The sequence below is a fragment of the Phocoena phocoena genome, chromosome 13 (genome assembly GCF_963924675.1).
Source record: "Phocoena phocoena chromosome 13, mPhoPho1.1, whole genome shotgun sequence".
Lineage (NCBI taxonomy): Eukaryota > Metazoa > Chordata > Mammalia > Artiodactyla > Phocoenidae > Phocoena > Phocoena phocoena.
Window position 1 is genome coordinate 85,302,447 of NC_089231.1, and position 11,630 is coordinate 85,314,076.

Sequence of the window (11,630 nt, forward strand, 5' to 3'; positions counted from 1 at the left end):
TTCGATTCTGTCCGGAATTAATCCTGCCAGTTGTTGAAGCATCGAAACATTTTATGTGGGTTTCAGTCACCCTGCCCCACCCCGTTCATATACACAGAGCGTGATCAGGGAGAAGACACTTCTTAAATCACAAGGCTGTCTTTTTAGGTGTACAAACAGGTGTAAAGGGGAGCACGGACACCAGTGTCCGGATCGCCGAGTCTAGGAAGGGACCAAGTCGGGGCTCCGTGTATGCCCTCTGCCCACAGCCTCCCCCGCTTTCCTCCCTGGGCTGCCGTCTCCAACCCCTGTGCGCCCCGGTGGGCTCCGTGTGTGTCCCTGTGCCCACAGAGCATCCCGCACCGCGGGCACGTGCGAGGGGGCAGTTGTCAGCGGCTGGGCCCAGGTTCAGGCGTTAATGCCACTCCCTCTTGATGGCACCTGGGGTCCGACTCTCTTTCGAGCCCCTCCCTGAAACGGAGTGTTTTGCATCCAGCACGTGCTCTCGTGCGGGAGACTCGCACTCCAGGGACCACGGGGTTTCTGCTTCTCCGATGATTAAGTGAACATAAACCTCAGCAAAGAGACTCTGCACGCGAGCCGTCTGCCGCGGCAGTTCCTGCAGACAGGTCTGATGGGGCGAAGCTTCCACTTTCGTGAACCTGAGTCTAGGATTTCCGTGTGACCACAAGAGGTCATTTATTTGGTGTCTCCTTCAGCACGTAGCCCTGGTCAGAACGATAAATCACCCGGACACGGGAGGTTCAGTCCAGTTTCTAAGTCACCTCCCCGCTCCCTCCCTGAAGAGAAGCTCAGCTCTCTGGGAATTTTTCTGTATTTATCTGGAGAAAGAGTAGTATATATTTGTCCTCCGGGGTCTTTCTCCTTTATTGTTCATTAATAAAAAACATGGACAGTTCGTCTCAGTCTTCTGCAATTTTTTTTTTTTGGCCGGGCCGTGTGGCTTGTGGGATCCTACTTCCCCAACCGGGGATCGAACCCAGGCCCTCGGCAGTGAAAGACTGGAGCCCTAACCACTGGGCCACCAGGGAAGTCCCGGTCTTCCGAATCTTGAATCTCCTTTTGTTTGCAGGGGGCACCGACATCATGTCTTGCTTCGCGGGCCAGAATCCTTCAATTCCTGTGTACAAAGGGGAAATTCAGGCCCGGAACCTGGGCATGGCCGTGGAGGTGTGGAACGAGGAAGGTGATGGCTCTAAACCCTTTCTCTCTCTGTGACGAGGTGTGAGTGGTAACTTGGATACGCTTGGATGTGTAACTTTGCTTGGGGCCAGTTCTCCAAAACTGCCCCGTCTGAGGGGCCGGCCCCTGCCACCGCTCGCAGACTGACGGCCCCCGAGCCTGGCTGAACACCCGCCGGGCTCCCCGGCCTCCTGCAGCCCGTCTGGCTGAGGGGAGTAGGTGTTGGCCTGCAGCACAGACGGAGGGCCACGTGCTTGGAACCCCAGGCAGGCATGCAAACTCTGGGGTCGCTGCTGAGGCCACCCCACTGCCTCAGCAGCCCCGTGCCCTGACCCTGGCGAGGACCCAGAGCGAGATGCAGGACCCGAGGGGCAGCGCGATACCGTTTGTGCGGTGTTTAGAAACACGCAAAATGACATGTTATCCAGGTGTGTGTAGATGTGGTAAAATGATTAATCCACAGAAGGGAACGGTACAGGATTGAAGTTGAGCGAGAGTGGGGGGAGCGTGGTGGGGAGCAGTAACATGGCTTTCGGTGACGCCGGCCTGATGGGCGTGTGGGCGGGGCCGGCTGCATGGCTTTGGATGTGTCTGAAATACTCTGTGATAGCTCAGAGCTTAAAAAAGGAGAGAAGGAGAGAAAGAGAGCCGGGGCGTTTGGCTGTGGCATGTTCTCAGTTTAGCTTTCATTCCTCCCCGGCAGGAAAGGCAGTCTGGGGGGAGAGCGGTGAACTGGTGTGTACCAAGCCGCTCCCCAGTCAGCCCACGCACTTCTGGAACGACGAGAACGGCAGCAAGTACCGGAAGGCGTATTTCTCCAAATTCCCAGGTGGGTCGGGATGCAGGTGGAGCTGCCCAGATTCCCGCCCGGGCTGGGCCTTCGGTGTCTAATTCTGGACGGGCCTGCCCCCTGCCGGCCACCCCGCCAAAGCCTGGTGAGGCTGCTCGCAGCTCATTCCGCCAGGGGGGCAATGATGAATTTTTGATCAGTATCTGGTCACCGTCAGCTTGAAGCCATCTTATGAAACCCTAATCTGGGTGTAGATTACTCTTAACCACCCTCTGTGCCCGGAGCCCCTTGGCCCGGAGCCCTGCTCCTGGCCGCCGGCACGACCCGCTGGTTTGGCTGCGTAGGGGCGGGAGGCCCGCTTGCTTATCCAGGCTCGTCTGCCTGTTCGGGGAGAGATGCGTGTGCGAGAGGTGTCTGGCTGGGGTCTCCTCTGTCTCACACCCCATCAACCAGTCCTCGTGGAGGTGATGGGAGAAGAGAGCTTTTGCAGCGGGATGATTAATTCCAGGCCGTCACTCACTCAGGCTGCCAGCCTCCGTTCACCTTCGGAGTGGTGTCTTGCCCCAGAGCTGGAAAGTCTCTTTATTTAAAGTTCTGATTCCTGCCTCCTTATCTTATTTCATAAGCAACCTCGAGTGATTGCAGCTATGTAACTCATAATGTAGCGAGCCTTCTGCTCCAGAGTTATTTACACCTAAGTACTTGCTGTCTTCAACCTCTAGAAAGGTAATTCTATCTGGCATAAATCACATGTGGTGAATCAGAAAGCGGCAGGTGACCATCGCGGGTAGAAGGTGCCACGGATCCGTCCCGTTTCTCTACTCGGCCTTGCGTGTTCCCGTGTAATGTCCCACATAAAAGCCATCGTACCTGGCATAGCACGTCGCATTTGAGGGTAGTGGGAGCATCCCTCCCCGCCATGTGGCCTGGCCTCCGTTGGATGCCTCTGCATTTAAGCCCCACCTTGGGTCCTGCCAGTGTGTAGCTGTTCAGACAGACTAAAGCAGACTAGAGAGAGAGAGAAGTTCCTCAAATGACCTTGAAGAGGAGTCGGGGCTCCTGTCCTAGGAAGGGATTAGAACCTCAGCTTGAAGATCCATCTAAGAAATGACATCTCTTCGTCTTCTGCAACACTGCTCTTTGAAAACTCTTTTCTGTCATTTTTTTGTTATATATGCAAGGGTTCTCATGATAAATGTCTCTCAGGATTAATTTCAGAAAAAGTCTTTATTTCCAAAGCTCTGATATTCCTTCTTGGAGGAGACAAATACTTGGTGACCTGTTATATTTTCCATTTTTGCCTTGGCTGCCAGGAAACTCAGAGCTGCCATCATTGCTTTGTTGTAGCAGTCCTCTCACCCCAGTGCAGAGTTTCTGATCCTTTCAATAATCCCATCATATAGTTGGCTTTATAGGTAGCTTCCTCAAATACTTTCTGGAAGTAGGTGTGACATATGAATAAATACGGAGAAATAAGGGCAGATAAGATAATGGGATCTGAAGCTGTTGGTCATGGTCAGGGTGGACACAGGCTGAACTTAGACCACTTCTCCAGGCCCAGCACTGAGAGATTCTTGGACTGTATAGGACATGGCTCGATGATAAAAGAAAACAACAACAAAGAAGCAAGGTCTTCCTTTCTGCAACAGGCATCCGACATCACTGCCCTGAAAAATTAGGCCAGGTGAAAATGTAAACTGACAAGGTGCCGATATGGAGAAGTATCCAAGGATTTATTAAGTGACAAATAGTGCAGAACCGAGGGCATTGTATGCCTTCTGTGTGAGTTTTTAAAAGGAAATGTATGTGTGTGAATAATACAAGCCATTTAGATTTTCTTTGTGACTTTTAATTATCTTTAAAAACCTAATAAAAATTTAAAAGGAGATTAAAAGCAGACTTCAGAAAGATTTAGATCATTCTGATTCTTCAAAGCAATGATTTCAGCTCTGAGTTTCCTGGTAGCCAAGGCAAAAATGGAAGTATGATGGGTACAGGTGACTGAAGATGGTAAATTCCAAATAGGAGACCAGGCCTGCCCATGAGCCATCAAGATTTTGAGCTTGATGAGATGGAGCAGGCAGAGCTTCCATTGGCCCTCGTTAGCTAAACAGGTCCAGTGGTCACAGGTCCTTTAATAAGAGAAACGTGTATGTGCAATGTGTTGTTTATTTATATTTACATTTATGTACATGGAAAGCTGGGCCACCTTTTTTTTTTTTTTAAATGTACGGGTATACATGCTCACTCTAAAAAGATTTCGGGCAGTAGACCTCCAGGAATTAAAAGCAGGAGAAAGGCTGGGTTTGCCCATTCATTCTGGTGTATTTGTTCACGGGTCCCATCACCGAAATGGGAGAGCACGAGGAAACTCAGAGTGAAGCAAAATCACCATGAAAACAAGAGAGTTTGAACTGCAGGCCCAGGGGCATGGAAACCTAGAAGGAAACCCTTAATTTCTCTGACGTGGCAACCGGGCACCAGAGCCTCCAGCCACTTGTGGATTCATCCCCTCAGCTTCGGTTTTGCAAGAGGTTGAAGCATGTCATTTCATTTTCACAAATGAAAACTTCTTCCGGGAGATTTGCATCTTCCTTTTTCTTTGCATTTCCAGGGCTTCAGTAAGGATCAGACTCATGGGAGGTCTGACTCCATATAAGCCAGACTGTGTGTGGATCTTGGCACCCAAGTTCCAAAATGAAAAAGGATTCCTGGGAGGTGGGTGGGACAGGCCCTGCTGCTTTGTCTGCAGCTTGCTGTCTCGTGGGACCACCATGTATAAGCCTGGTTTTCTGTGTAGCCATACAGATGTGCTTCTGCCAAACTTTGGCATGTCATTTGCAAGCCTAGGAATGACTTCCACCCGTTTGTGTAGGGGAACCCTTTAAATATCCAATTAGAAAGGAGAGGTTTCAGCCACAGCAATCAGACAAGAAAAAGAAAGAAAATGCGTCCATATTGGAAGGGAAGAAGTAAAACTGTCACTGTTTGCAGATGACGTGATGCTATATATAGAAAACCCTAAAGTCTCCAGCAAAAAGCTATTAGAACTAATAAATGAATTTAGTAAAGTTGTAGGGCGCAAGGTTAAGATACAGAAATGTGTTGTTCTCCTGTACACTAATAATGAACTATCGGAAAGAGAAAGCAAGAAAACGATTCCTTTAAAGCTGCATCAAAAAGAATAAAATACCTAGCGGGGAAAAAAAAGAAAAGGTTTTATTTTTTAGCTTGGGGAGGAGGGAAGAAGGCCCTCGAGGCCTCCCGTCCTCTTTGCTCAGAATAAATGAGCTCGTGAGGCCTTTCCTTCTCTTCCATGGCCTCCCACGCACTGCATGCTCCCTGCGGGCTGGGGACCTGGGCTTCATCTCCGGAGAAGCCTTGGTCGTGGCTTGTAGCCACTTGTTGGGATGAGGGCCTCAACGGAGTATGTTGTCATTGGAGGGGTAGCAGCTCAGAGTCACGCGCCAACTGGGTTATTAGCACTCACAGTTGGGACGTGTGTCAAGAACTCGGAAGGAAGAGATGGCGTCCGCGAGGACCCTGTGCTGGCTTGGTCTGCCATTTTCCCCTGGCTGGATCGCGGGGGCTCTGGGGCTTGTTCCGGGAGGCCAGGCAAATGAGTTCTGGCAGAGCTGTGCTTTTGACTGCCTCCTCCCTCCGGGCGTCTCCTCTATTTGTGGGACCCGCCAAGGGAGGAGGCCTCCAGGCAGTTCCCCTGTGCGGCGTGGCTTCTCTCTGCTGCTCCGCGTCGGGTGGAGGATGTGTCAAAGCTGGGGCCTGATCCCTTGGATCTGTTGCTTTGCTGCATCCAGGACGGGGGCCTCCCCGTGAACGACACCAGCCCAAGGGTCCAGCTGCACACTGCGGGCCACGTCGGGCTGGCTCAGGGCGTGCGGTGTCAGTGTCACCTGTTTCTTCCCTCTGTCTCCGCCCTCCACGTGCCCCGGGTTTTACCTGCTCGTTAAGCCTCTGTCTCCGTGGCTGGTGCCTTAGTTCAGGCTTAGGACTGGGACTGGTGCAGTAGCCTCCCGCCTGGTCATGCTCCTTCTGTTTATTCTGTTACAAGGTGGGCCCCAACCCCTCTGGACCTGCTCCCTCAGCCACCCCAGACCACCCTCTCTTCCCAAGGCGGGGCTTGTACTTTCCCACCCTCCATTCAGAGGCCCCCCCGAAAGCTCCATTGATCTCCCCAGTCCCCCGCTTCACATCCTCACTGCTGGGGTTGCTCTCAGGCCCCGTGAATTCCCGCAACCCTCGTTGGTACCTGCGGGAGGGGTGTTTCTTGCGTGCTGCCGCATCTCAGACCTGGGTGTAGGGCGGACCCCACTAGGTGTGCCCTTGGGGGTGGGAGCTGTCTGGTTCACTTCCGCCCCCAGACCCACATCACACCTGCTTCTGGGCCTCGGGTGTGTCTGTTGACGAGAGTTACGTTGGTGTCATGCCTTCCGAGGGTGTCTGTCCAGGCAGCCGGTCAGAATTCTGTCCCCTTGGGGTGACCGAGTCCCTCTGCCCCGCCCCGGCAGGTGTCTGGGTGCACGGCGACTACTGCAGACTCAACCCCAAGACCAGGGGCGTCGTCATGCTGGGCCGAAGGTGAGGGCCGCGGACTTGGCTTCTCTTCTCTGGGGCCCCGCTTCCCGAGGCAGCCGGGCAGGGAGAGGGGGGCGCTTCCCGTGTCCTGGACCCTTCCATCTGCTTGGCCTGCGAGGTGGGTTGGCTGCCCCATTTGGGGCCTTTCCTGGGTTCTTCCTGTGTCAGCTTCCCAGGGGTGGGTCTGGGCCTGACGCACATTTCTGTGCCCTGCAGTGGTGGGTCGGGGGGCTTTGGGGTGGGAGGCCTGCAGCCGACGTGCGCCCCACGTCTTGTCTGCCGTCGCTACGGCCCTTCCTGGAGTGAAGGGGGGAGGGGTGCCCGCACCCGGGAGGGAGCACCTGTGCGGGGGGGAGGGGCAGGGAGGTGGCTGATGTCCCCACACAGAGGGGACCCCCTTGATAGCTAGCTTTGAGTTTAGAGGGAGAAAGGGGGTGGTTGGGATTAGGAGCTGAGGAGGCGCCGGTACTGACGGCACGTGGTCGTGGAAACGGGGTGACTGTCCCTGGGGCCCCTGCGACGGGCCTCACTCTGGAGCCGCCACGTGTCCACGACCTCGTCTCTCTCTCCAGCGACAGCACACTCAACCCCAACGGAGTGCGATTCGGCAGCTCGGAAATCTATAACATCGGTGAGCATTCTCCTCTGTCCCGGCATTATTCCCAAGTCATCCAGGAGCGGCGCAAGGACCTGCTTTCCAAAGATGCCACCTTTCGGCATAACTCTTGCCCCTTTGCCTCCGGGCGTGAGAATAGACATGTGTGAGGGTGTCCTTCTTTCTAGAACATGCCTCGTCCACACTGCTTGTAGCTCAGGAAACCTCAGGACAGGATTCCTAAGGTCCCGTGGCCCATCCCCATTCCGTTACATCTCATCCTCACGGTGAGCTCCATCAGGTCGGTCAACTGTGTCTACTCTTTATGGGTGGAGAAAGACACACAGAGAGGTTGTGTGATCGCTGGCAGTCACACAGCACCATCCAGGACGCCAAATAAAGACAGTGGGCCTTATGGGTGCACAGTAGAGTCACCTGTGAGCCTTCAAAATGTCCCACCGGGGCCACGAAATCAGCCTCCCGGGGAGGTGGCCTCATGCGGATGACAGAGTCCCAAAGTCATGTCAGGGTTGTGTAATCAGGGTGGAATCTCGATCCATGTGATTCCAGCCTTTCTTCCTCCCACCAGTGGAGTACCCTCGTGGCACTTGATTCCTTTCCTTATTTTTAAATTTGTAATTGAGTAAGTAAGGCAGGTGCCCGGCTCCTTGTAAGACGTCAGCCCTTCCAGCACAAGCTACGGCTCTCTGACTCTGCTGGTGATAGGTGTCCTTCTGCCTGTTCCCCGGGGCTCCTGCCGGGGGCGGGGGGCAGGGGAGTCACTGCAGTCCCCATCAAGGTGGGATGGTGTGAGAGCGAGGCCCTGGCCCTGTCTCCGCAGTGGAGGCCTTCAAGGAGGTCCTGGACAGCCTGTGTGTCCCCCAGTACAACAAGGACGGGCAGGAGAGGGTGATCCTCTTCCTGAAGATGGCTTCCGGCCACACCTTCCGGCCCGACCTGGTGAAGAGGATCTGCAGCGCCATCCGCCTGGGCCTGTCCGCCCGGCACGTGCCCAGCCTCGTCCTGGAGACCCAGGGCATCCCGGTACGGCCCCCCACGAGCCCGCATGCTTCCGGAGCTCTCATCTAGACGCTTGCTCAGGCTTTAAATATAGTTGGTCCCCGTTGCCTGGCAACCCCATCCGGCCATCTCCCTCTCTCTCTCTCTTTTTTTTTTTTTTTACTCTTCCTAAATTGCATGTAAAGCAACTTCTGCTAAATACCAGTCTTCAGAGGGTAAGCAGGCCCCGCCCGGCACGTCCAACTGGCTTTTCCCCTGTGTGGTTTTAGCGTGTGCTCCAATTATTAATGCAAAAATTAATTTTAACTTTTTAAAGAGTCGCTGGGGTGCCGTTCCCCTTGCCTTTTAATTTTAAGTTCTACCTGCAGAAAGAAGATTTGAATCTGTTTAGAGGCGCAGCTCCAGAAAGCTGTCCCCCCCCCCCAATACTTTGTTTAGGTTCTCAGTGCGGGAGGAGATGCACTCAGATCGGATCACGGCTTTAACTTGTGGTCGCTTACAAAACGAAGGCCTCTGTCAGCCGAGAAGGCCTCTGTGGGCACATGTGTGTGCGCACACAGCAGCGTAAGGGCACAGCCGAGCCAAGCCCGCAGAGTAGCTGTTCACAGAGGCGGGGACGGGTTAACCGGGCCACTGGGGGAAGGAGAGTCTGGATGTCGCTCCCCGAGCAGGGGCGGGCATGTGAGGTGCAGTTAGAACCAGGGCTTTTTATACCGTCCACATATTTCCTTTCCACTTTGGTTATGCGTAGGAAGGGCCCCCGCGGCCTGGGAGTTCTCTTGTCTCACTCGGCGGGTGACTCCAGGTGACGCTGTGCAGACAGTGGCTCTCAGGGAGAGAAGGGGCTTCTTGAGTCAGTGACACTCACTGTCTTTTCCCTGGTGAGGGTCTTAGGCTTCCCTTCAGTGGATCAGTTCTGTCTGGATCTGGAACAGTTTGGGGAACTAGAATGTGAGAGTCCCCTTCGCTTTATTTTGTTGAGAATGAATCTGTGTCCTTTGCTGCCGAAATGGTGATTCCCAAACTGTATCTGCTCACAAGAAAAGTGGAGCGATTTGCTGGAAGGTGAGGAACACCCCGGCCTGTCTTTCTTTCCGTCCTCAGCCTGGCTCTCGTCCCCTGACTTCCGGGCACTCAGTTCAGCTCTCTCCTCCTCCATCGGCTTGGCCTGTGAAGTCGTTTAGAGGGTTCCCGGGGCTTTTTCAAGCGCCCTCGTGTTCTCAGATACCTGTGGTCCGAACTAATGGAGCACTTCGGAGAGGATTCGCCCTGTGCCCCCAGGCTGGGGGGTGGGGGGTCTGGCCCAGCCACAGGGACTCGGGGCTGGACATGGCCAAGGTCACGGCCGGGGGTCTGGTCACACCAAGGGGAGCACGAACGGGCATCTGAGGCCCTGCCAGGCTGGAGGGCCGGCGGCCACGACTGCCCTGATCTCAACAGGTCTTTGTCACTGGTCACAGCTGACGTGCTGGCCCATCCTGACGGGAGGCTGTGCCTTATCTCCTGGGTAGGGGGGTAGGGAGGGGGCCAAGCAGGAGTCCAGGGACCTTCTGCCCCACCCCAGCCCTTCTCACCAAGAAGCAGGAGAAGGATTTCTTTTTTTTTTTTTTTTTTTTGCGGTACGAGGGCCTCTCACTGCTGTGGCCTCTCCCATTGCGGAGCACAGGCTCCGGGCGCGCAGACCCAGCTGCTCCGCGGCATGTGGGATCTTCCCGGACCGGGGCACGAACCCTGCATCGGCAGGTGGACTCTCAACCACTGTGCCACCAGGGAAGCCCAGGGGAAGGATTTCTTCTCAAACGATGCCTTGTTTGTTTTGTCAGCTGATGCAGGCTGTTCTTGGGGCTTTAAAGCACAGAAAGCACGCGAGACGTTTGCATTTCAGGGCGAGAGGGGCTGACGACACCCCAGTGACAGGTGGTCCCTCAGAAGCCGGTGCTCAGATCCTTAATTAGTTCACATGTAGACCGAGGTTTTCAATGAATGAATTTTAATTACATCTCAGGATTAAAAAAAAAAAAAAAGCCAGTGTGAGGAGAGATCAGGGCACCGGCGGCTGTATTAAAGGGCTCTCTGTTTGTTCCAGAACTTTCCTGGTCCCTAAACACGCCAGCACAGCCGCCAAATGACCATTGGGGTTAAAGATGAAACGCGTGCTATGAATTTTAGAGGGGCCTTTGAGCATTTGGACAGAGTCCGACTATGGGAAAAGCAGTGCCCCATCTCACTCAGATGACGGTTTTGGGGGAAGATTTGCCAGAAGTTTGGCGAGGCTCTTGGACGTAGCTCACTTTCCGGTGGTCAGGGAGAGTCACAGGAAGCCAGCCCACTCCTGAAATAAGCTAGTCTTTCTAATATAATAAACAGTGTAAGAAAGTAAATGTAAGTAAGAAAGAGGCAGTGTAACAGCAAAGCACGTCCGAGAGCTGTGTGCGCCTTAACTTATCAGCTTGCCCACAGCCTCGGGGTGATGCTCTGGTCCCCAGTTGATGTTCCAGGGGACAAACCCAGGTTAAGGAACTCGCTCACGGTCACCCACCGAGAATCGCTCGCTCTGGTCGCTCCAGGTCACGATGGTCGTCTCGGCTTGGACGTGCCCAGATGTCAGAGCTGAGGGACTTCTTTCCCCTTCGGGTCTAAACGCTCTTCCTGTCTGCTTCTTCCCCCCCCCCCCGGCAGTACACCCTCAACGGCAAGAAAGTGGAAATGGCCGTGAAGCAGATCATCGCTGGGAAAACCGTGGAGCACCACAAAGCCTTCTTGAACCCCGAGACCCTGGATTTGTACCGGGACGTCCCCGAGCTGCAGGACTTTTGAGCCAGGCCAGCTGGCACGTCCCTGAGCCACACAAGTCTGTACTGTCACTTCTGTGCGTTCAAGAAGTTACTTAGAGGGACTTCCCTGGTGGCGCAGTGGTTAGCAGTTCGCCTGCCAATGCACGGGACACGGGTTCGAGCCTGGTCCGGGAGGATCCCACATGCCGCGGAGCAGTGAAGCCCGTGCGCCACAACTACTGAAGCCTGTGCTCTGGAGCCTGTGCTCTGCGAGGAGAGAAGCCACCGCAATGAGAAGCCCGCTCGCCGCAACTAGAGAAAGCCTGGGGACAGCAACGAAGACCCAACGCAGCCAAAAATAAATAAATAAATTATAAAAAAAAAAAAAAAGAAATGACTTAGAAACCTATGGCTCTTCGAAAAGCAGTTTGCGCCAAGTCCGTAGGCCTGGGGAAGAACGATTCTCCGCTCTGCGGTTTCATCTGGTGGATCCCTGAGTCTTCCACCCGCCACAGGGGGATCCTGACCTTCAGGAGCCGAAAGGGAGGGTTTGGGTTGTATGTGTGGCAGTCTGGAGATTGTATGTCTTTGCACACTCGCAGGGAGGAGCTGGGGTCTCCTGTGCGTGCACCGGCATGGCCGACGCCTGGTCTCCATCCAGGGCCCGCAAGCATCC

General features: G+C 54.4%; 1 protein-coding gene across 3 annotated transcripts in view; it reads left to right on the top strand.

The window, feature by feature from the left end:
- AACS (acetoacetyl-CoA synthetase) overlaps positions 1 to 10,997 on the top strand; it is a 49,320-nt gene extending 38,323 nt beyond the window's left edge. For 2 of the 3 annotated variants that reach the window (XM_065889411.1, XM_065889412.1), the window contains 6 exons: positions 1,073 to 1,186; positions 1,886 to 2,011; positions 6,499 to 6,568; positions 7,138 to 7,196; positions 8,002 to 8,204; positions 10,860 to 10,997. In XM_065889411.1, coding sequence (XP_065745483.1) covers positions 1,073 to 1,186; positions 1,886 to 2,011; positions 6,499 to 6,568; positions 7,138 to 7,196; positions 8,002 to 8,204; positions 10,860 to 10,997 — 710 coding nt within the window. The remainder of the gene's footprint in view (positions 1 to 1,072; positions 1,187 to 1,885; positions 2,012 to 6,498; positions 6,569 to 7,137; positions 7,197 to 8,001; positions 8,205 to 10,859) is intronic. The other variant, XM_065889413.1, reaches the window with a different exon arrangement.
- The last annotated feature ends 633 nt before the right edge of the window (positions 10,998 to 11,630 follow it).